The 23,186-nt window shown below is 46.9% G+C and overlaps 1 protein-coding gene across 1 annotated transcript in view; it reads left to right on the top strand.

The window, feature by feature from the left end:
- The window catches only part of CELF5 (CUGBP Elav-like family member 5), a 77,440-nt gene that overhangs the window by 9,767 nt on the left and 44,487 nt on the right, over nt 1–23,186 (top strand). Inside the window, exon 2 of the mRNA XM_087922667.1 lies at nt 3,169–3,251. Coding sequence (XP_087778793.1) covers nt 3,169–3,251 — 83 coding nt within the window. The remainder of the gene's footprint in view (nt 1–3,168; nt 3,252–23,186) is intronic.

The raw sequence follows: 23,186 nt of genomic DNA, 5'->3' as shown, positions 1-23,186 counted from the left end.
CGCCGCAAATATCTAACTGGAGAACATGGTTGATGACTGTTGGCTATGGATGTGTCTCATCGGAGAATATGAATTACGATACACCGGGGGAGGAAGGGAAACCAGGGTCAAAGGTGACAGTGAATTATCTGTGCCTCAGAGTTGGCTACACCCAGGCAGTGCCGGACATATTAACTCCCAATAAATCCTTTGGAAGTTTTAGAAGTTTGGCTCAAGACTCATGATTTAAATGGAGGGTAACTGCCGGAATCCTGACATGCTACTGGTTCCCCAGAACTGGTCAGAACCTGTTGAATACCACCTCTGCCACCCAGTCACATGACCGCCCACCCACGCCACCCAGCTGGTCATCTGGCAGATCGTATTAGTGGTCCGCGGGATTTAAAATTACGAATTTAGTGGTCCTTGAGAGCTGAAAGGTTGGTGAGCCCTTTGCGCTGTAAGGCTCTGAGGATTTCAAATGAAAACAGCCTTACTTGTGGTTAAAAGGATCAACTGGCGAACTTGAACCAGAAAGGCCCAAGGGAACTACGAATAAAAAGAGTTCAATCAGAGAGCCAGGCATATGAATGTCAAGGTAGTCCTTGACTGACGTCCACAACCGAGCCCAAAATTTCTGACGCTAAGCGAGACGGTTGTTAAGCAAGTTTTGGCCCATTTTAAGACCTTTCTGGCCAGAGTTGTTAAGTGAGCCGCTGCGGATGTTAAGATAGTAAGATGGTTGTTAAGTGGATCTGGCTTCCCCATAGAATTTTACCTGTCAGAAGATGGCAAAAAGAGACCCCAGGACTCTGCAACCGTCATAAATGCAGGCCAGTTTTCCAGCTTCTGAATTTTGATTATGTGATTAGTGGGGATGCTGCAATGGTTGTAAGTGGAAGAATGGAATATAGAATATGGAACAGAATGGAATGAAATGGAATATGAAATATGATAGGATAGCGTAGAATGGAATGGAATATGGAATAGAATAAGGAATAAGGAAATAATAGAATAGAATAGAATAGAATAGAATAGAATAGAATAGAATAGAATAGAATAGAATAGAATAGAATAGAATAGAATAGAATAGAAAATATGGAATGGAATAGAATATGGAATATGGAATAGAATAAGCAATAAGGAAAGAATAGAATAGAATAGAATAGAATAGGGAATAAGGAATAAGGAAAGAATAGAATAGAATAGAATAGAATAGAATAGAATAGAATAGAATAGAATAGAATAGAATAGAATAGAATAGAATAGAATTCTTTATTGGCCAATCGTAATTGGACATACACGGAATTTGTCTCTGGTGCTGAAGCTCTCAGTGTAAACACATACAATAAAATGCATGGATCATAAATCGTACTTAATTGGTCATAAATCACATTTTTCAGTACCATTCTAACTTTGAACTGTTACTTTGAACTGTTCTAACTTTGAACTGTCACTAAACAAATGTTGTAAATCAAGAACCACCTGTAAACTGTCTCAGTTGAGAAAGGGTTAATCCTCCTGATGTTTGTTAAGTTTACAGTGTAGGAGGTGAGTAGATTCTCCTGGGCTTGATAGAGAGAGGGATTAAACACAGGGCCCTAGACTCGCTTCCAAGGTTCAGTCAATCAGAATAGAGCTGGAAGGGCTTTGGAGGTCCTATAGTCCAACCCCCTGCTAAGTAGGGAGCCCCTTTCAGACAAGTAATGGTTCAGTCCTGTGGTGAGATTCATTTTTTTTTATTACCGCTTCTGTGGGCGTGGCTTGGTAGACGTGGTTTAGTGGCCATAGCAGGGGAAGGATATTATAAAATCTCCATTCCCACCCCATTCCTGGGGGAGGGTTATTGCAAAATCCCATTCCCTCCCTACATCACTAACCTGCTTTCCAGCTCTGTTCTCCTGTGCAGGGCAACCAAAGAAGACCCAGCCGGCAGAGAATAGATGGGGGCAGAGCCAGACAGAGGTGGTATTTGCTGGTTCTCCGAACTACTCCAAATTTCCACTAACGGTTCTCCAGAACTGGTCAGAACCTGCTGAATACCACCTCTGGTTCAGTCTCTTCTTAAAATCTCCAGTGATGAAGGACCCACAACTCCTGGTGGCAAGCAGTTCTACCGGTTAATTGTTCTCTCAGTCAGGAAATTCCTCCTTAGTTCTAGGTTGCTTCTCTCCTTGATTAGTTTCCACCCATTGCTTCTTGTCCTGCCTTCATGGGCTTTAGAGAATAGCTTGACTCCATCTTCTTTGGGGCAGCCCCTGAGATACTAGAAGACTGCTATCATGTCTCCCCTAGTCCTTCTTTTCATTAAACTAGACATACCCATTTCCTGTAACCGTTCTTCATATGTTTTAGTCTCCAGGCCTTGAATCATCTTAGTTGTTCTTCTTTGCACTTTTTCCAACATCTTTTTTGTCATGTCGTGACCAAAACTGGATGCAGAATTCCAGGTGTGGCCTTACTAAGCCTTACTTTTATAAAGCAGTACTAATAACTTCATAGGATTCCTCCATGTTTATGACGTGGTGCTTATGATGTGGTGTGTGACGTACAGTCCTTGACTTAACAACCATTCATTTAACAACCGTTCAAAGTTACAACAGCACGGAAAAAAGAGACTAGCGGCCAGACCTCACACTTATGACCATCGCAGCATCCTCACAGTGTTGTGGTCAAAATTTGGATGCTTTGTAGCTGGCCTACATTTACCGCTGTTTTCAGCATCCCAGGTTCAGATATGTCCTTTTTTTTCTTTTTTGGTAGTGTGGTGACCCAAACAGGCTGCAGGATTCCAGGTGGGGGTCTTACGAAGTGGTTAAATCAGAGGTGATATTCAGCAGGTTCTGACCAGTTCTGGAGAACCGGTAGCGGACATTTTGTGTAGTTTTGGAGAACCGGCAAATCCCATCTCTGACTGGCCCCGCCTCCGTCTCTTTTCTGTCTCCCATTGAGTCTCAGTTGATCAGCTGGGTCTCCTTTTGTTGCCTTGCACAGGAGAACAGAACTGGAAAGCAGGTTAGTGGGGTGGGGAGGGAATTGGGATTTTGCAGTAAGCTTCCCACGCCACCCCACACCAAGCCACATCCACAGAACCAGTAGTAAAAAAAATTTAAATCCCACCACTGGGTTAAATGCTTTCTGCGCACAGACGAGACGACGCGTTTGATGTTCCTTCTGCTTCCGTTTCAGGGTGCGCTTTCCTGACCTACTGCGCCCGAGACTCCGCTATCAAAGCTCAGACTGCCTTGCATGAACAGAAGACGCTTCCAGGGGTAAGTGTGGGAATCCGGCCATTTTGCAGAGCGGGGACCCGTTCATCTCAGAACAATTTCGGTTTTGCGTCGTGTGTCCAAAATGTGGTGAGAAAAACAGATGAATATTCCTAGGATTTCTTTTTTTTTTTCCCCCCATTGTCGTTAGCCCTGCGAGGTTGTCCAGACAAATTTCACATCAAGGTCCTTTTACATTTCTTTTATTTGAAATAGGAGGCCAAGAGCCATCTCAAAATATCTGGTTTTTCAGTGTTCAAACCTTCGCTGATAAACTCCATTTTTACAAGCACCCCGAATTTTAGTTCAGTTTGAATGGCAGACCTTAGAAGAAATTTTGTTCACGTTTGTTTTTTTAAAATTTATTTATCTGTCTGTCTGTCTGTCTGTCTGTCCATCTATTTATTTATTCCCCACTCACAGGTAAATATAATGCAGGTGGTCCTCAAGTTACGGCCACAATGGAGCCCAAACTTTCCATTGCTAATCAAGTGAGTTTTGTGAGTTTTGTCCCATTTTACGACCTTTCTTGCCACAGTCGCAAAACGAATTACTGCAGTTGTTAAGCTAGTCACACAGTTGTGAAGTGAATTTGGCTTCCCCAACTGACTTTGCTTCTCAGAAGGTCCCGGGCTGCTGCAACCGTCATAACTATGAGTCAGTTGCCAAGCGTCTGAATTTTGATCACGTGATGGTATGGAACGTTGCAACCGTTGTCAGTTTGAAAAATGGTTAAAAAGTCATTTTTTTTCCAGTGCCATTGTAACTTCAGTCATTAAACGAACTGTTGTAAGTTGAGGACTATCTGGATAGCTCTATTTTTGTGGCAAGAATCCTGCAAAGGTGATTTTTTCTTTTTTTTTTCAAATTCTGAAAAATTAGGGAGGGTCACTTCTGATATGCTTCCCACATCCCTTTTCCTTCGGTGGGTCTGGAAATTTTTTACAGGTAGTTGTGTGAGAAACGGTCATAAGTCTCTTTTTTCACGGCTGTTGTAACTCTGAACGGGCATTAAACAGACTGTTGTAAGTCAAGGACTACCAGTATCATTGTTTGTAATCTTTGAACGCAGAGATGGAAATTACATTTTTTCAGCAGATAACAGGAAAGAAACAGATACAGGTACAGATTAACAGAGCTGGAAGGGACCTTGTAGGTCATCTAGTCCAACCCCTGCCCAAGCAGGAGACTGTACACCATTTCTGACAGATGGCAGTCCAGTCTCTTCTTGAAAGCCTCCAGGGATGAAGCTCCCACAACCTCCAAAGGCAAATTCTGTTCCATTTGGTTGATTGTTCTCACTGTCAAAAAGTTTCTCCTTATTTCCAGGTTGAATCTCTCCTTGTTCAGTTTCCATCCATTGTTCCTTGTCTGGCCTTCAGGGGCCTTGGAAAATAGCTTGACCCCTTCCTCCTCTTTGTGGCAGCACCTCAAATATTGGAAGACCGCTATCCTGTCTCCCCCGGTCCCTCTCTTCACTAGACTAGCCAAGCCCAGTTCCTGCAACCGTTCACCGTATGTTTTACTCTCCAGTCCCCTAATCATCCTGGTTGCTCTTCTCTGTACTTTTTCATAAATACTAAATGGCAGAGGCTTCCTTCGGGACAAGCAAAACGTTGTAAAAAAGGCAGACTAAATCAATGAAAATTGAGGACTTAGCAAACTTTATTTTTGGAACCTTTGCTCAAATGATTAATATGTTTCTAAGAACTGCTCCTTTCTTCCCCACCCCGACTCCAATTGTAATACTTAACACGAATACAGCTTCAGCAGGTGACACATTTAGCTGAGCTCAGAAAGCTAAGCTGGACCAGTTATTTAGATAGGAGACCACTCGGAGATCATAAGGCTGTAGTCTAGGCCAGCAATCCCCAATCTTTGTGGCTTGGTGCGGCCCGTCTTGGGGAGGGGAGGGAAACGGGGCCGCATAAGTGTGAGTGGCGGGCCAGGGTACAGGGGTACGCAGCTCGACTTGCACAAAAGTTGGGCCAGTGTGTGCGAGTGCTCACCAGCCCACTGCTCACACAACTTGAGCTGCGTGCACACACACACATGCTCCAGCCAGCCACTCATGTGGCCCAATTCCGAATAGGCTGCGGCCTAGTCATGGGCCGCAGCCTAGGGGTTGGGGACCCATGGCCTAGGCCAGTGATGGCAAACCTTTTCGGCACCGAGTGCCCAAACTGGAAGGCGCATGCATGTTCATTCCTGTGTGGGTCCCGGAACGCTGGAAACCTGAAGACCAGCTGGCCAGTGCATGCATGCCTGTTTTTTGGGCGCTGTTTTCAGGCCATTTTCAGGCTGTTTTTGGCCTGAAAATTGCCCGAAAAACATCCTGCCTTGGGGGCCATTTTCAGGCCATTTTTGGGCCATTTTCATCCTGAAAAACATCCTGAAAACAGCCTAAAATGGCCCCCCAAAGCAGCCTAAAACGGCCCAGAAAATGGCCTGAAAACAGTCTAAACAGACTAAAACCAAAATGATGTTATTAAAATTGAGCTGATTTAAGTAAGTGACAACAACCTAGGCCTGTGATGGCGAACCTATGACCATCGCCAGCTGCTCCTCTGGTTTATGGCCTGCACATGCATCCTCTGGTTTATGGCCTGCACATGCACTCTGGTCAACTGGTCTTTACGGGCGCCAGAGCACTCGAAAATAGCCAAAGAAATGGCCAAAAACCAGGACTTTTTTGGGACGTCTTCCAGGCCATTTTAGGGTGTTTTCACGCTATTTTTTGGGCTGAGAAATGGTCCCAAAATGGCTTGAAAATGCCCCCAAAACAGCCTGAAAATGGCTAAAAATGCCCAAAGAACAGGCCTAAAACGTCCTGAAAAGCAGCCTGGAAATGTCCTGAAAAATGGCCTGTTCTTTGGCCATTTTTGGCCATTTTCAGGCTGTTTTGGGGGCATTTCTCAGCCCCAAAAAAACAGCCTGAAAACACCCTAAAACGGCCTGGAAGACGTCCCCAAAAACGTCCTGGTTTTTGGCCATTTCTTTGGCTGTTTTCCAGCGCTCTGGCGCCCGCAAAGACCAGTGGACCAGAGTGCATGTGCAGGCCATAAACCAGAGGAGCAGCTGGCGATGCTGCGCGTGCCCAGGGAGAGGGGTCTGCATGCCACCCCTGGAACAGGTCATAGGTTTGCCATCACAGGCCTAGGTTGTTGTCACTTCCTTAAATCAGCTCAATTTTAATAACATCATTTTGGTTTTAGTCTGTCCCCAATTTTTTAGGTTTGAGACGCTTCCTTTTAGGAGTCAAGCCTCTTCATGCCTTTGTTTTACAGGTTGTCCTCTACTTAGAACCGTTCATTTAATGACTGTTCAAAGTTACAACAGCATTTTAAAAGTGAGCCTCGCTTATACTGTTTTTCACACTTAACGACCCACGGTCATGTGATAAAAAATGCAGACCCTTGGCAACACGCTCATATTTATGACTGTGGTAGGTCACACGATCCCCTTTTGCGACCTTCCAACAAGCAAAGTCAACGGGGAAGCCGGATTCGCTTAACAACCGTGTTCCTGACATAAATAACTGCAAGGGGTTCACTTAACAACAGTGCTATTAATTTAACAGCTGCAGAGATTCACTTAATAACAGACTCAAGAAAGGTCGTAAAATGGGGCAAAACTCACTCGACAACAGTCTTGCTTAGCAACAGAAATTCTGGTCTCAATTGCGGTCATAAATCGAGGACTACCTATATACTCAAGCAATTAATTCCTGCTATTCCTATTTTTTGGGGTGGGGGGTGGGGAAAGAGAGCTGTTTCTTTTGTGAAAGGGAGGAGCTGACCATTTAACAGAATAACAGAGTTGGAAGGGACTTTGGAGGTCTTCTAGTCCAACCCTCTCTTCAGGCAGGAGACCTTATGCCATTCCAGGCAAATCGTTGTCCAATCTCTTCTTAAAAACTTCCAATGTTGGAGCATTCACACCTTCTGAAGGCAAGCTATTCCACTGGTTAATTGTTCTCACTGTCAGGAAATTTCTCCTTAGTTCTAAGTTGCTTCTCACCTTGATTAGTTTCCATCCTTATTGCTTCTTGTCCTGCCTTCAGGGGCTTTGGAGAATAGCTTGACTCCCTCTTCTTTGGGGCAGCCCCTCAGATATTGGAAGGCTGCTCTCATGTCTCCCCTGGTCCTTCTTTTCATCAGACTAGACATACCCAGTTCCTGCAAACTTTTGTTCATGTGTTTTAGCCTCCGGTCCCCTAATCCTCTTGGTTGCTCTTCTCTGCATTCTTTCCAGAGTCTCAACATCGGTTTTTACACTGTGGCGACCAAAACTAAATGCAGGATTCCAAGTGTGGCCTTACCAAGGTCTTGTAAAATGGTATTAACACTTCACGTGATCTTGATTCTATCCCTCTGTTTATGCAGCCTAGGATCGCGTTAGTATTTCAGTCAGTGCTCCTGTGGTCCTTTTGTCTGGAGGAAAAGCAATTCTGACACCATTTTTCTTCCACACTTTCGCTGAAAGCTGTGGCACACAAACACATACGTACACACACACACATTTTCACACTGCAGGACGGCTTCTCACATCCTGGTGGAGATCCAGGCTCCCTTCTCCTCTGAACAGTTTTGTAGAGAGTAAAGAGACAACCCGGTTCCCAGATCTCAAGATGCTTCTTTATTAAATATTTCCATTAATATCCAGTTTGTTCTATCCTCTTATCACCTCTGACAACAATAATAATAATTAAAAAAAAAAAAACACAGCAACATGGAAATAGTTTAAAAGCATCGACTTTGCAAAAGCTGAATTTGTGGCCTTTGGAAGAATTCTGTTTGAAAGTAATGCTGGTGACTTACTTTCTCTGCTTTACTGTAAATCGACTACAGGGAGTCCTCAGGTTACGACCGCAATCCAGCCCAAAATTTCCGTTCTGTGAGCATGGCTTGGTGGGTGTGGCTTGGTGGGTGTAGCAGGGAAGGATACTGTAAAATTTCCATTCCCTCCCCACTCCAGGAGGAAGATTATTGCAAAATTCCCCTTCCTTCCCCACCCCACTAACCTGCTTTCCAGCTCCGTTCTCCTGTGCAGGGCAACCAAAGAAGATCCAGCCAATCAGCTGGGACTCAATGGGAGGCAGAGAAGAGATGGGGGCGGGGCCGGTTAGAGGTGGGATTTGCTGGTTCTCCAAACTACTCAAAATTTCCGCTACCGGGTCTCCAGAACTGGTCCGAACCTGCTGAATACCCGCCTCTGTAATAGTAATGCAGCCCTACTACGTCCGGGTGTCAAAACTCAAGATGCTTAAATCCGGTCCTTGGAGCCGGCCTGGGAATATCAAAAGACTGGCCTGCAGTGCTTCTGCCGGTGAAAACAGGCTGAAAACGGACTGGAAATGGGCTGAAAAATGGGCCGTGCAGGGGCCCCCACACGGCCTGTTTTCAACCTCCAAGGCCTCCGGCAGCACTCTGCCAGCCGAAAATGATCTGCACGGGGGCCTGAGGAGGCCCATTTTCGGGCGGCAGAATGCTTGCATGTGAGCCCCCCCCCCCAATGTCCTGTTTTGGCTAGTAAAGTGCTGCAGGAGGCATCCATTCCATCTCCCTCCACCATTCACCACAGACCCTTCCCCTTGCCGGCCGACGGAGAACTACAGTGCTGATCTGGCATTGAACAAATCCAATTTGACACCCAAGTACTAGGTGGTTTGACATCCCAGGGCATAAGACAAGTCTTGTGGGAATTAATTGTTTAGCAGAGTGATAGCATGGTGGCGGGGGGAGAAGGGGGAATTGTCTTTGTGTCTGGTTGTTTTGACGTGCAATGCCCTGTAGCATCGTCTTGAGGGAAGAAGTTGAAACAGTTTATGCCCAAGTTTGTTCAGAGTTTTGCCGTGTTAATTCAGCACCAGAAAAATAAACACAGGTGGCTGATGCTTCATTTAACCTCTTTATAAACGTAATAAGTAGATTTTACAAACCAGTTATAGTTTTCTTCAACATGGAGCAAGCTCAGGCACAAACATGTTGCAAGTAACTTCAGTTAGCAACTCAGGAGCTCAGAAACTGACGTTTAGTTCAGCAGGCAAGGATTATACACAGCGGAGGAGAGAAGCAGCTTCATTTCAGTAGATGGACTCAGAGCTCAACATAGCTGCAGAGCTTAATAAAGAGCCACGCCTAGGCTACTTCTAGTTTCAGTTTCCAAACTGTCCTCATTGGCTGATTTAGTTGCCATGCCTATTCATTGGCTGACCTGGTTACCGTGCTCTATTCCAATTCATGAATATACTCTGACAAAGTTTATGTGTGGGGTCTGCCCTTTTCCTGGCTCGTGCAGAAATGGTAGAAAGCCGCAGAACAGCATAAAAAGAAGTGGAGCCATTTATGGGAGCTTTGTAGTCCGCAAAGACTCTTAGCCTGGAGCAGCTTTGAACACACCAGTGAAGCCACTTGAAGCCCCCTGGCTGTGCTGGGATGGGAAGCATGATTTATTTTATTTTATTTTATTTATTTGATTTGTCAATCACTTACAAGATAATAGGTATAAGTATAAACATGAGTAAGAATACAGGAAGTAGGCACAGATAAACGGGGACAATAGGACAGGGACGGTAGGCATGATGGTGCACTTATGCACGTCCCCTTACAGACCTCTTAGGAATGGGGTGAGGTCAATAGTGGACAGTTTAAGGTTAAAGGAGTGGGGGTTAGAGGATGTAACAACAGAGTCAGGTAGTGCGTTCCAGGCATTGACCACTCTGTTGCTGAAGTCGTACGTTCTGCAATCAAGTTTGGAGCGGCTTCCATTGAGTTTGTATCTGTTCTGTGCTCTTGTATTGTTGTGGTTGAAGCTGAAGTAGTCATTGACAGGTAGGACGTTGTAGCCGATAATTTTGCGGAATATGCTTAGGTCCAACTGTAGGCGGCGTAGTTCAAGGTTGTCCAAGCCCCAAATTTCAAGCTTGGTGATGTAGGGTATTCTGTTGCGAGCAGATCTTAAACTCTGTTTCTGTACCCCAACAGAAGGACTTTAGCCAAGGGACTCCCTCATCCCCAAAGCACCCCGCCCCCCGAGCTCCCCTTAACAACCCATGCAATTGTTTCAATGACTGCAATTGGTGGAGCCTGGATTGCATTCGTTGAGTGAAGCAGTCAGGTAGGCATCTCGCTTAATCGCTGTTTGGCTCAATGGCAGATTCCAGTCCCAGCTGAGTTTCTAAGTTGAGCTGTGTTTGTAATTAAGACAACCAAAGCTGATGGGACTTGTAGTCCAAAACACCTGGCCGGGATCCAATCTGGGAAAGGTAATTCTTAAAGCAGCGTGTTGCTCATCCTTCCCTTTCACACAGAAACATCAAAAAGGGATTATTATTTTTCCCCTTCTAAAGTTCAGTTGCTTCCACAGCTATTTCTTAAGGTAGAACGGACAAAGGAAGAGGGCCATTAACCTTTCACCTTCGCTATTTCAAAATATTTTCTTGCTGGCTTCATTCTCTTATATTTGCGGGGGGCGAAATCAGGGCTGCTTGACAGATAGATGCCACCTGTGGGGGCTCGAAGGGAAGCGGAAAATGTCAGATCCACGTTCTGTGGTTTTAAAAATAAAATCTCCGCATTTGTGTGTGGGTGCATCTTTTCTCAAAGTCCTGTGCGTAGAAATGCTCAGGTGTCATGCCCCTGTTGGAGACTGAGTCAGAGGGAGAGGAGGAACAGCCGACAGGGAGCAGAGGTGTGGCTCCGGAGGTTGTGGAGGAGGCTGGGGAAGGGCAGAGGCCGGCTGGGCAGTCAGAGGAAGACCCAGGCCCCTCCCCTCAACATCATAGGGATAAGGGAGAAATGTGAATGGTGTGGTCTATGGGGGAGGAAAGGGCCTTGATCTTCTTCATGGTCGGCAGCTGTGAGAACTGGATAAGAGGACGGACATGCATGCAGGCCAGTGCTGGAAACAAAGCATGGAAATATCTCTAGTTTATTGTTCCTCTCTGAGTTTGGCGTCCTTCCCAGTGTGTGTTCCGATATCTCTGGACGTCTTCAAGCCTTTATCTTGCCTGGTTCCCTTAATCGCTTCAGTGTGGCTTGTGTTGTTTTTACTCTTTATAATTTATAGGGATTTTTAGTTTAAGCGGCAGTTCCTCCTTTTTCATAACTGCTTGTGGGGGAGTTTTTTTGTCTCCAGACAAGGATATTTGGAGCTTGGAAGCAAAGTGAAGGAATAAAAGGGGCTTCACCTGTTTTTGTGACTGTGTTTATTTTGTATCCCACCCTGGGTCATCACATCAGGCTCCTCTGAACAGGTAGTTCTCAACTTAGGGCCCCACAAATGATGCCCAAAATTTCTGTTCGCTAGGCCAGACAATGGTTAAGTGAATTTTGTCCCATTTTGCAACCTTCCTTGCCACAGTGGTTAAGGTGAATCACTGCCGTTCTTCAGTTAGCAACATGGTTGTTAAGTGAATCTGGTTTCCCCATGGACTTAACTGTTTGGAAGGTTGCAAAAGGGTATAATGTAACCCCGGGACCCTGACACCGTCATAAATATGAGGAGGTTGCCAAGCACCCAAATTTTGATCCCGTGACCATGGAGATGCGGCAACGATCATCAGTGTGAAAATCGGTCCTAAGTCACTTTCTTCAGTGCCGTTGTAACTTCAAATGGTCACTAAAGGAATGGCTGCAAGTCGAGGATTAGCTGTAAATCAATTCCCCTCTTGATTGTTGGTTCTTCTATCAAATTGCTCTAACTCAGTGGTCCACAACCACCGGGCCCCGGACCGGTACCGGTCCATGGATCATTTTGTACCGGGCTGCCTATTTTACTTGGGCGCCACCATCTTGTTTCGATGGCGCTTGAGAAAGTGCTTCCGGGTGAGCTTGTCGGTCGTTGGTTGGAAAGCGGCGTTTGGGTGCTGAAAGAATCCTCGTGCCTTAGTTTCGTCGAAGGGGGTGGTGGCTTCGAACAAAGAGCCGTCCCGATGGCGGTGGAGTCTGGCGTTACTCAGGAGGAGATTAAGAAAGAACCCGAAAAGCCCATCGACCGCAAGAAGGTACAAAGGAGGAGTTGAAGGTGGCGGTGAGAAGCGGGGGACGGCTGGCTGGCCAGTCGCTTGGCTCGCCTTGCCTTGGTCATGCGTGCTGATGCCGGTACCAGTCCGTGGATCATTTTGTACATTTTGTACCGGTCCGTGGTACAAAAACGGTTGGCGGCCACTGCTCTAATTCACAAAGAGTTCTCTCATAATGTTCAACCCAAATCTGCTATCTGTCTCTTAGAGTCCCTCTGTGCCTGTCTTCCAGGGCTGTATGTGTGTATGTGTGTGTATGTATGTGTGTGTGTATGTGCGCACACACACTCACACACACACATACATATAGGGGTGGGCTTCAAAAAAAATTAGCAACTGGTTCTCTGCCCATTTTCTGGGTGCCGTGGCCGTGCTGGGAGTGGCCTAGTCAGACTCCTGCACCACCCACCCTGGCCTGGGAGGCTTTCCTGGAACCTCTGGGAGGGCAAAAACAGCCTCCCCGGGCTCTGGAGGCCCGTTTTTTGCCCTCCCCGAGCCTCCACGTGGGCCTCGTGCTTACCTGGGATCCAAAATGGGCTGCATAGGGACTCCTGGAGGGGAGGGGCAGGTTGGGGAAGGCTAGCAAGAGGTGGTATTTGCTGGTTCGGCAAACCGGCCCATAAAATTAACAACCAGTTCGCTCGAACCAGGGCGAACCGCTAGCACCCCACCTGTTTGTGTCTGTATATGTATATATATATGTACCCTGTTTCTCCAACAATACGGCCTCCCCCAATAGGAAGTCCCAGCATGTTTAATAGGCATGAAATAAAATTAAGCCCCTCCCCCCCAAATTAAGGCCTATATTAAAACATGCGAAATGGGGGGGGGGGAAATGCTGGGGGGGGCTTGCCGTTAGGAAGTACTTCTGTTGCACACCCGGATATGGTGCTGCCTGCGTTGACCCCGATACGAAGTGCCCCACCAACGCCAAGGTCAACATCCAAGCTGCCGCCGCCTGCCCGCCTGAAGATGCAAGGGGGGTGGAATTAAGTCACCCCCGAAAAGACGACCTAGCCATTTTTTCGGGGCTCAAAAAAATATACGACACGGCCTTATTATATGAGAAACAAGGTATATGTATATGTATATTATATAACATTACATTACATTACATTACATATATTATATATATTGCCCACTTTGTGACAGTCCTAAGGAATTTGAAATCGGCTCTCCTAAGTGAGCTGGATCTAAGATTTGATCAGAACGGAGCTAGAAGCGACCTTGGAGGTTTTCTATAAAGAATAGTTGCAGGAATTGGGCATGTCTCATTGAATGAAAAGAAGGACCAGGGGTGACATGATAGCCAGTATTCTAATATTTGATAGGCTGCCAACAAAGAAAAGACGGCTGACCTATTCTCCAAAGCCCCTGAAGGCAGGACAAGAAGCAACGGATGGAAACTCATCAAGGAGAGAAGCAACTCAGAACTAAGGAGGAATTTCCTGATGGTTGGAATAATTAATCAGTGGAACGACTTGACTCCAGAAGTTGTGAATGCTCCAAGGACTACCTGCATAGGATTTGGCTGACCTGGTGGCCTCCTGTCTGTAAGCCACTAACCTGTCCTGGACACTAGTCAGCTTTTTGAGTTCAGCTAAAGCTATTAGGACCTGTCAGTCACCAGAGGTTGAATCTCCCAAAAGTCAAGCTTGTGATTGAATGGTGAGATAAGATTCTGTGGGTGCTCCAACACTGGAGGTTTTCAAGAAGAGATTGGACAGCCACTTGTCCGATATGGTGTAGGGCCCTGATGGCGAACCTGTGGCAAGCGTGCCACAGGTGGCATGCAGAGCCTTGTCTGGGGAACGCAAGCCGTCGCCCCAGCTCAACTCCACCACACATGTGCGCGCACCTTCCGCCAGCCAGCTGATGTTTGGTTCTCTGCCGTGCATACGCGGGGGACGGGGTGCATGGGGAAGATCAGGGGTGAGATTCACCAGTTCGCACCTATTTGGTAAAAACCAGTTGTTAATGCTCTAAGCAGTTTGGAGAACTGGTTGTTAGAAGAAATTACTGGCCTAATCCTGTAAGGAAGGCAGGAAGGAAACATTCTGGTGTTGCTTACAGAAACTGCCTCTCCGTTAACCCTTATTCCATTCTTGGCAGGACTAGACTTCCTGTCTCAGGAACGTCTCTGGAGTTGTTTTCTGCCCTCCTTTGCAGGTACTTTGCTTGTGTGGAGTGACCCTTCAAAGTTACAATGGCACTGAAAAAAAGGGACTTATGACCCTTTTTCACACTTACGACTGTTGCAGCATCTCCACAGTCATGAGAGGCCCGGCGAGGAGATGCGTGCCTCCATGTGAGTGATATTGAGTTGGCCACGCCCAGCCAATAACATAACCACCAAGCCATGTCCACCGAGTCACATGACCACCAAGCCACACCCACCACCTAAGCCACACCCACAGAACCGGTTGTTAAAAAAAAATTGAATCCCACCCCTGTGGAAGATGCATATACATGTGCATGCGTGGGGGGCCGGGCAGGGGAAGTGCAGGAGTGGTGCCCCCTCACACTCCCCATTTTGGGCCTAGTAGGCCTCTCTGCAGCCTCCTGGGAGCAAAAAATGGGCTGCGCCCCCTCACGCCCCCGTTTTTGCTCCCAGGAAGCTCCAGGGAGCCCTACTAGGCCCAAAACGGGGCGTGGGAGGGTTAAATGCACATGCACAGCGGGGGGGATGGGGAGACTGTGGTTGGGTGTGTGTGTGTCACACACATATCGCATTATGAGTGCGACAAAAAGGTTAGCCATCACTGATATAGGCTCTCCTGACTGAACAGGGGTTGGACTAGAAGGCCTCCGAGGTCCTCCTTCCAACTCTGTTATTCTGTTATGATCCAGAGGCCCTTCTCACAACACTTTTGTCTCAACCTCTTCAGTCATCTTCACCCTATTTTTTTTTTTTAAAAAAATTCCTGCACCCAAATTCCATCTCTCGACTCCCTTTCCTCCCTCATTGCTGCCAACCTCTCTCGTTTTATTTTATTTTTTTCCAGCCTTGCAGGTCCTAATTTATTATTTTATTTTATTTGTCCATTGCTTACAAGAAAATAGCTTTAAGTAAAAACATAGTTATGAATACATGGATACGTATAAGAAAAATTAAAAAAAAATAGCTGATCTCCAAAAGTTGAGTGGGTTCACGACGCGTTAGTTGCCGCTGACTTACAATCATTCATTTAGTGACCATTTGACGTTTACGATGGCACTGGAAAAAAAGGGACTTTTTTTTTCACACATGGGACTGTTGCAACATCCCCAGGGTCACGCGATCCAAATTTTAGACCCTTGGCGACTGACTCATATTTGTGAAGGTTGTAGTGGGCTGGGCTCATGCGAATCCTTTTTGCGACCTTCTGCCAAGCCAAGTCCACGGGGAAGCCAGATTCACTTAACAACCAGGTGACTAACTTAATAGCTGCAGTGATTCACTTAACAACGGTGGCAAGAAAGGTCGAAAAATGGGGGAAAACTCACTTAGCAACATAAAAGCTCCCCTTGCACGCCGTGCCTTTGTGCATGCGCACGCGATCCCCCTTGTGCACAGCGCATCTCTGCACATGTGCACACATCTCCCACGCACACCCCTCCGCCCCCTGCACATGTGCGTCAGATACCCGACAATCAGCTGTCCGGTGGCGGTTGTGCACGCATGTGCAGTCGGGCTCTTTTGGCCGACCTCTCACATGCCAGGGGCAAATGGCTCTGCGTGCCACTTCCGGCATGCGTGGCATAGGTTCACCAACACGGCCTTAGAGAAACATAAATGTTAGGCTCAATTGTGGTTGTGCGCTGAAGGCCACCTGTATTTGAAGAAGGCCCCAGCCAACCACGTCTAAAAACACTGTCTCACCTCTCTCCATGCAATCACAAGATTGACTTTTGGGAGGTTTAACTTCAAGGGCCTAATCAGCCTTCCCTGATCTCCAAAAGCTGAGCAGTGTCAGGACAGGTCAGTAGATGGGGAGGAAAGGAGACCACTAGGCGAGCCCAATCTGAGAGCTAAATTAAGATAAGGCAGGAAAAACATCCCCAAAGGAAGCAGCTGAGCTATTTTTGCAGGCAAACAGAAAGCCACGTGGACAATTCCTTCAAGTCCCTGGGAGCCAAGAGACACCCCTCCCAAATTATACCACAACCACTCCACAAAAGTTAGGGTCGTTTACCTTTTCCAAAGGGGGAAACTATCTTGCACGTACAGCTCTTTGGATGTCAGGCGGCGTTCAGGTTCCCAGTTTCCCCACTGAGCACAAAGCAAGGAAACTGGATTTCAAACCCCCTCTTCTCTGGCTCAATTACCATAATTTGGGAATAATTTAGGCTCGGCTAATTAAATGTTCTTTCTTGTTGAAGGAAAGAAAGGAGGGAGGGAGGGAAGGAGGGAGGGAGGATGCCAGCGTTCTCCACTCGGCCTCCGCGCAGTCCTGATTTCACACCGCCGTTCTCATGGCAACACGGCACTGTGCGTTTCCCTCCCAACCTGGGTGACAGCGTGTGCGTTTGTGTGTCTTTGTGTGTGCGAAGATCCGTTTCAGCTTCCCCCCAATTTTTTTGTCTCGTCCTCCACTTTGCTTGGCTGTCCGAAAGTTTGACGGATGCCCCTCGGCGTCGTGGCTCGACGCGCCGCCAAGAACCGCTGAATACAAGTGGGTGCAAGACGTTACGGGGTGGGCCTCATCTAGCGTGTCAGCCCCTGTTGTATGCTCTGAGTACCATTCAAAACACAGAACCGGAGGGCTGCGTCTTTGTACGCATTACTCATGCGCCTTTGGACCCCATAGAACGGGGATGCTGCCTTGGCTTACGCGCTGCGTGTTGCTCGCTGGAGGTGCTGCAAAAATAGCAGGAAGATTGCAGCCTGTTGTCGTAGTCCTGGGGTGTGTGCGTGTGCCTGAAGGCCGCACAGGTGATCCTCGACTGACAACAGGTTGCTTAGCAACCGTTCAAAGTGATGACAGACCTACCTTCCTTACGATCTGGATTCAAAGTCCTGAGGGTCAGCGCCCCTCTCCCATGGTCATGTGACCAAATTTCAGGCGCTTGCCGGCTGCGTGTATGGCTGTTCGCGGTGTCCTGTGGACACCTGATTGCGGTTGATGATGGGTTTGCCAACAAAAAAAAGTGGCCCATATTTCTGGTTTTCGTCAAAACTTTGACTGTAGCAAACTATTGCTTCACTTAATGACTGCTGTAAAAACAAGGCCATGAAATCGGATCGGTCGCACCATGTTCTACCATGTTCGCCTGGTTGATAGATTCCAGTGTTTGGCAAGGTTTTATTGTTGCATCCTGTAAGCTGGCCAGACTTGTAGGGATTGGGTTGGTCTGTAAATTGGATAGATGGATGGATGGATGGATGAATGGATGGACTGATGGATTGAGAGACAAATGCATGGATGGGTGGATGGATTGATGGACAAGATAGGTAAGTCAATGGATGGATGGATAGAGACGGATGGATGGATTGATAGATAAGATAGGTAAGTCGATGGATGGATGGATAGAGACGGATGGATGGATTGATAGATAAGATAGGTAAGTCAATGGATGGATGGATAGAGACGGATGGATGGATTGATAGATAAGATAGGTAAGTCGATGGATGGATGGATAGAGACGGATGGATGGATTGATGGATAAGATAGGTAAGTCAATGGATGGATGGATAGAGACGGATGGATGGATTGATAGATAAGATAGGTAAGTCGATGGATGGATGATGGATTGATGGATAAGGTAGGTAAGTCGATGGATGGATGGATGGATGGATGGATGGATGGACAGCTAGGCAGATGGATGGATGGATGGATGAGTAAACAGCTAGGCAAATGGATGGATGGATGGATGGATGGATGGATGGATGGAGAGACGGGTGGACTGATGGATGGAGAGATCGGTTGATGGATGGATGATGAATGGATGGATTGATGGATGGGTGGGCAGCTAGCCAAATGGATGGATAGATGGATGGATGGATAGATGGATGGATGGAGGGAGGGACTGATGGATGGATAGATCGGTTGATGGATGGATGGATTGATGGATGGGTGGGTGGGCAGCTAGCCAAATGGATGGATAGATGGATGGATGGATAGATGGATGGATGGACTGATGGATTGAGAGATTGGTTGATGGATGGATGGATGGATGGATGGATGGATGGATGGATGGATGGATGGATAAGGTAGGTAAGTCGATGGATGGGTGGACAGGCATTCGGACGGGCAGCTGGCTGAATGGAGGAATAGAGAGATGGATGGATGGATGGATGGATGGATGGATGGATGGATGGATGGATGGGTGGGTGGGTGGGCAGATGGGGAGGCAGATGGGTAGGTGGGTGGGTGGAGAGACCGATAGATGGGTAGGTAAGTGGATGGAGGATGGATAAATAAAGTAGATAAGTAGATGGATGGAAGAATGGATGCATAAATGGATGGATGGATGGATCATTGATAGATAAGACTGTTAGTTAAGTGGACGGAAGGATGGATAGATGAGGCAGGCAGGCAAAATGGATAGATGACAGACAGAGCAGGCAGCATTTATGTTGTTTGCTATACACGCTCTGTGTTTTATACTTGGGGTGTTGTTATAGCTTTGACCAGGTGTTAAAGCAACCCACGCACGTCCAATTTTTTCTCCCCTAGCATCACCCATATGGTGTCAGAAGATACCCATGCCATCTGCAGATGCGAAGCAAACATGCGTTTTGCAATAGTGCTTGCGTGAGCCTTGAGGCATGGTGGCTGTTTTTGTTTTTTTTTAACAGTGTTTTTGTCCGTATTGGGTAGAGTCCCTTTTATGTAACCAGGAAGCAAATCATTCACATCATGGAATTTGCCAGAATAAAAGGCAAGCTGTGAGTATATAGCCTTGCAATATTGTCCCAGATAGCACACGGAAGGGTGTGTGTGTGTGTGCGTGCGTGTGTGTTACATTTTGTGGTATAGTATCTCATATGTGAGGGGTGGAATTCAAAAATCCCAGCAAGCGGTTCGCTGCCCGGTTGCTACCTATACATGGGGGGGTTGGGGGCCTACCGGAACTTCCTGTTTCCGGCTTTCCCCGGGCCTCTGGGAGGGGCCAGCCGGTCAGTTGAAATACCAGTTTGGCGAACCAGCTGTAACTTTAACATCCGGTTCGCCCAAAACGGTCTGCACCGGTAGAATCCCACCCGTGTGCTCTTACCTTCATGCACAATAGCAGGCTTATGCGCGTAGCTACAGGTACGAGCAGGTAATCCTCAACAACTTAGGACCATTTGCTTAAGGAGCATTTGAAGTGACGACGGTGCTGGAAATTTGTGACTTATGACAGGTCCTTGCAGTTATGGCGGTCACGGCTTTCCCCGCAGTTCATGTGACCGTAATTCAGATGCTTGGCAACTGTGGCACATTTATGACAGATGCAGCTTCCTGCAATCACACGACTGCCATTTGCAATCGGCACAACAAGCCAACAAGCCAAATCCTTACAAGTGAAAACGTATCTCCGCGATCAATTGCATTTCCCCCCATAGGTCCATTGGTTGCAAACCCAACAGAAGCATTCAGACGGGGATGTTAAACCAACCCAGGTTCGTGTTTTGGGGTTTACGGTGATTTAGTTTAGTTTAGTTTACTTTATTTCCCCTCGTATAACGAAATTAAATGCAACCTTCAGTGTACCTTATAACTATAAAAATAAAACGCAAACACCCACCCTTCGCATTCTATACAATTGAATTGAAAACCCCTGATATTGCATTAATATTGCACTGTACAGTAGAATTTACAGAATGACACAGCTGAAAGGGACCTTGGAGGTCTTCTAGTCCAACCCATTCGTCAAGTCCAACCCACTCCTCCTTGCCTTCTGGTGCTTTGGAGAATAACTTAACTTCCTCTTCTTTGTGGCAGCCCCCTTCAAATATTGGAATATTGCTATCATGTCACCCCTGGTCCTTCTTTTGACTAGACTAAACATACCCAATTCCTACAACCGTTCTTTATACATTTAAGCCCTCAGTTCACTAATCATCTTTGTTGCTCTTCTCTGCGCTCTTTCCAGAGTCTCGACATCTTTTTTTATAGGGTGGCCAAAGCTGGATGCAGGATTCCAAGTGTGCTCTTACTAAGGCTTTACACAGCGTTGCTAATACTTCGCGGGAGCTTGATTCTATTCCTCTGTTAATGCAACCTAGGATTGTGTTGCCTTTTTAAGCTGCCGCTGCATGCGGCTGGCTCATATTTAAGTGATTGTCCACTAGGATTCCAAGATCCTTCTCGTAATTACTACTGTTGAGCCAAGCTTCCTCTAATCAGTCCCTGTACATTATGTGTGTCTGGCAAAGCCAGAAAATGGTGGCTTTGGGGAATAAGGTAAAGGACTGTGTGAATTCAATCTGTGGCCGTTCTATCCAGATTGTCTATAAATATTCTCAGTCATGGTTGTCCCTGTTCTATATTAACATTCTCGAAATCCTGAGTTCTGATTGGTCCATGCGGACCACAACCTGATTGGCTAACTAAACTGCTGGGATTGGTGTGCTAAGAATCCACCGCGATTGGCCGAGCCGATCGTGGGAAATTCAAAGCGCTGCCATTGGCCGCCGAGCCGCCGGCCAGCTGAATAAAGCCAAGCGGTTCGCAGGTCTTGGACCGAACTGTATATTCAATAAAGAGCTGAATGTGCACTTTGAGTCTCACCTCTCTATGCGACCTGATCTACCCGGGACCGATCTCCCGGACTTAACAGTCGCAAAGGTGATTTTTTTTTTCAAGAGTTCTATCCTGATTGTAAATGTGGAAAGACATATAAAGCAGAGGTGGTCTTCAGCAGGTTCTGACCAGTTCTGGAGACCCGGTAGCGGAAATTTTGAGTAGTTTGGAGAACTGGCAAATACGACTTCTGACTGGCCCCACCCCCATCTATTCTCCACCTCCCATTGAGTCCCAGCTGATGGGCTGGGTCTTCTTTGGTTGCCCTGCACAGGAGAACGGAGCTGGAAAGCAGGCTAGTGAGGTGAGGAGGGAATGGGATTTTGCAGAAATCTTCTCCTAGGAGTGGGGAGGGAATCGAGATTTTGCAGTATATCTTTCTCCTGCCATGCCCACCAAGACACACCCACAGAACTGGTAGTAGATTTTTTTTTTGAATTCCGCCACTGATATAGAGGGTTGGTAAAACTAGGAAACTATAGGGCAGCGTCAGGAGTGGGATTCAAAAATCCCCAGCAACTGGTTCGCTGCCCCATTGCTGGGTGAGCGTGACCTACTGGAACTTCCTGGACAGCCATTTTTCACCTTTCCCAGAGTCCGGAGGCTTCCCTTGGGCCTCTGGGAGGGTGAAAATGGCCTCCCCTGGGGTCTGGAGGCCCACCAGAAGCCGGAAGTGGGCCCATTTTCCAGAAGGCCCATTTTTCTGCCCTCCCAGAGCCTCCGCATGGACTTCTGTGCATTGAAAATGGGCCGCCACTGCTGGGAGAGGCAGGGCAGGGTGAGGGCAGGGTGAGCGGGGCCAGCTAGTCAGTTCAACGACTGCTTCGGCGAACCAGATGTAAATTTAACATCCGGATTGCCCGAACTGGTCCAAAAAGGCTGAATCCTATCCCTGGGCAGCGTTTCTCAAGCTTGGCTTATACTTCAACTCCCAGAATTCCCAAGCCAGCAGGGAAAATATTGCTATTTGAGGGAAAACTATCTTTCTGGTACTGAAAAAATATACCATACCGTCCCTGAGCTTGGTGGTTTTCTTGCAGACGTTTCATTACCCCACTAGGTAACATCATCAGTACTAGAAGAGAATGGGGCTGGCTCTCTTTTTTTTATATCCGTGGCTTTCCCTGACAATGTTGGTGGGAGTGTTTTGGTGATTCTTTGATGGTTTATTGTTTTATTTTTTTTTTGTCTGAGTTGGTAGTTTTTTGATTGGGGTGTTGTTTACTTCTTGATTCTTGCTCTTAATCTTGGTGTTGATCCCTGCTTAAGTTGTTTTGGTCTTTTTGTTTCCTCTTTGGCTTTTCGATTGTCTTTTTTGAACGGCGTGTAGCTGTTGTTTATTTCTATGTGCCTATTGATGGCTGATTTGTCTGAGGGCCAGGCTTCCAGGAATTCTGTAGCCTTCTTGAATTTGATGCTCACCGTTTCCCACTTGATACTAAGATGAAGCCTATCCACGTGTTATGCAATTAAGGAGTTTCCATTGTGTCTTCTGACTACCAGCTGGTGTTCATAGATTCATTAATCTTCTGGCTGTTTGTCAAACATATAGGTTTAAATAGATATTTTTTTGCGGCGGGGGGGGGTAGCTTTTCACTGTAAGGTTTGTCATGGATGCCAAGAACGTTTTTCAACCTTGGCAAAGTTAAGATGTTTCACACCTGGAATACTTCATGCAGTTTGGGTCACCACAATATAAGAAAGATATAGAGACTCTAGAACAGGGGTGTCGAGGTTTGTCAGCAGCAGGTGTGGATGGCTGAGGTCTCTGAGAGTGAGGACTCGGATGAGGGGGCCTGCGCGTGGTGCAGGGATGGGGGTGGCCAGGACCATCAGGGAGTGGAATGTGGCCTTTGGAGATTGTGGAGGCTGGCAGCAATGATGAGGAGGTTCCCGAGGAGCCTGTGCCCAGTGCAAGTGCACGCAGGGCTGCTCAAAGGAAAGAGCAGCTGCAGTAGCACGGGCAACTCGGGAGTAAGGCTGCAAGGTAATGGCCCCTCCCTTAAGAGATAAAAGCCAGCCCTCAGAGGTGGGATTCCTTGCAGGAAGCAAAGAAGTTCTTGCACTTCAAGTCCTCATGGAAGTTCAGACTATCCTGGTTTGTTTTCGGAGATTTTTGGCTTTGAATATTTCCTTGCACTTAATTTTTGTGTCCTTGTCAGCCTTGCCACAACCTTGACAGGGCTTGCTCTTATCTGGGAC

This window comes from Pseudonaja textilis, chromosome 1 (assembly GCF_049901715.1).
Source record: "Pseudonaja textilis isolate UNSWEBS1 chromosome 1, rPseTex1.2, whole genome shotgun sequence".
Lineage (NCBI taxonomy): Eukaryota > Metazoa > Chordata > Lepidosauria > Squamata > Elapidae > Pseudonaja > Pseudonaja textilis.
This window is presented reverse-complemented; position numbering and strand designations above follow the sequence as displayed.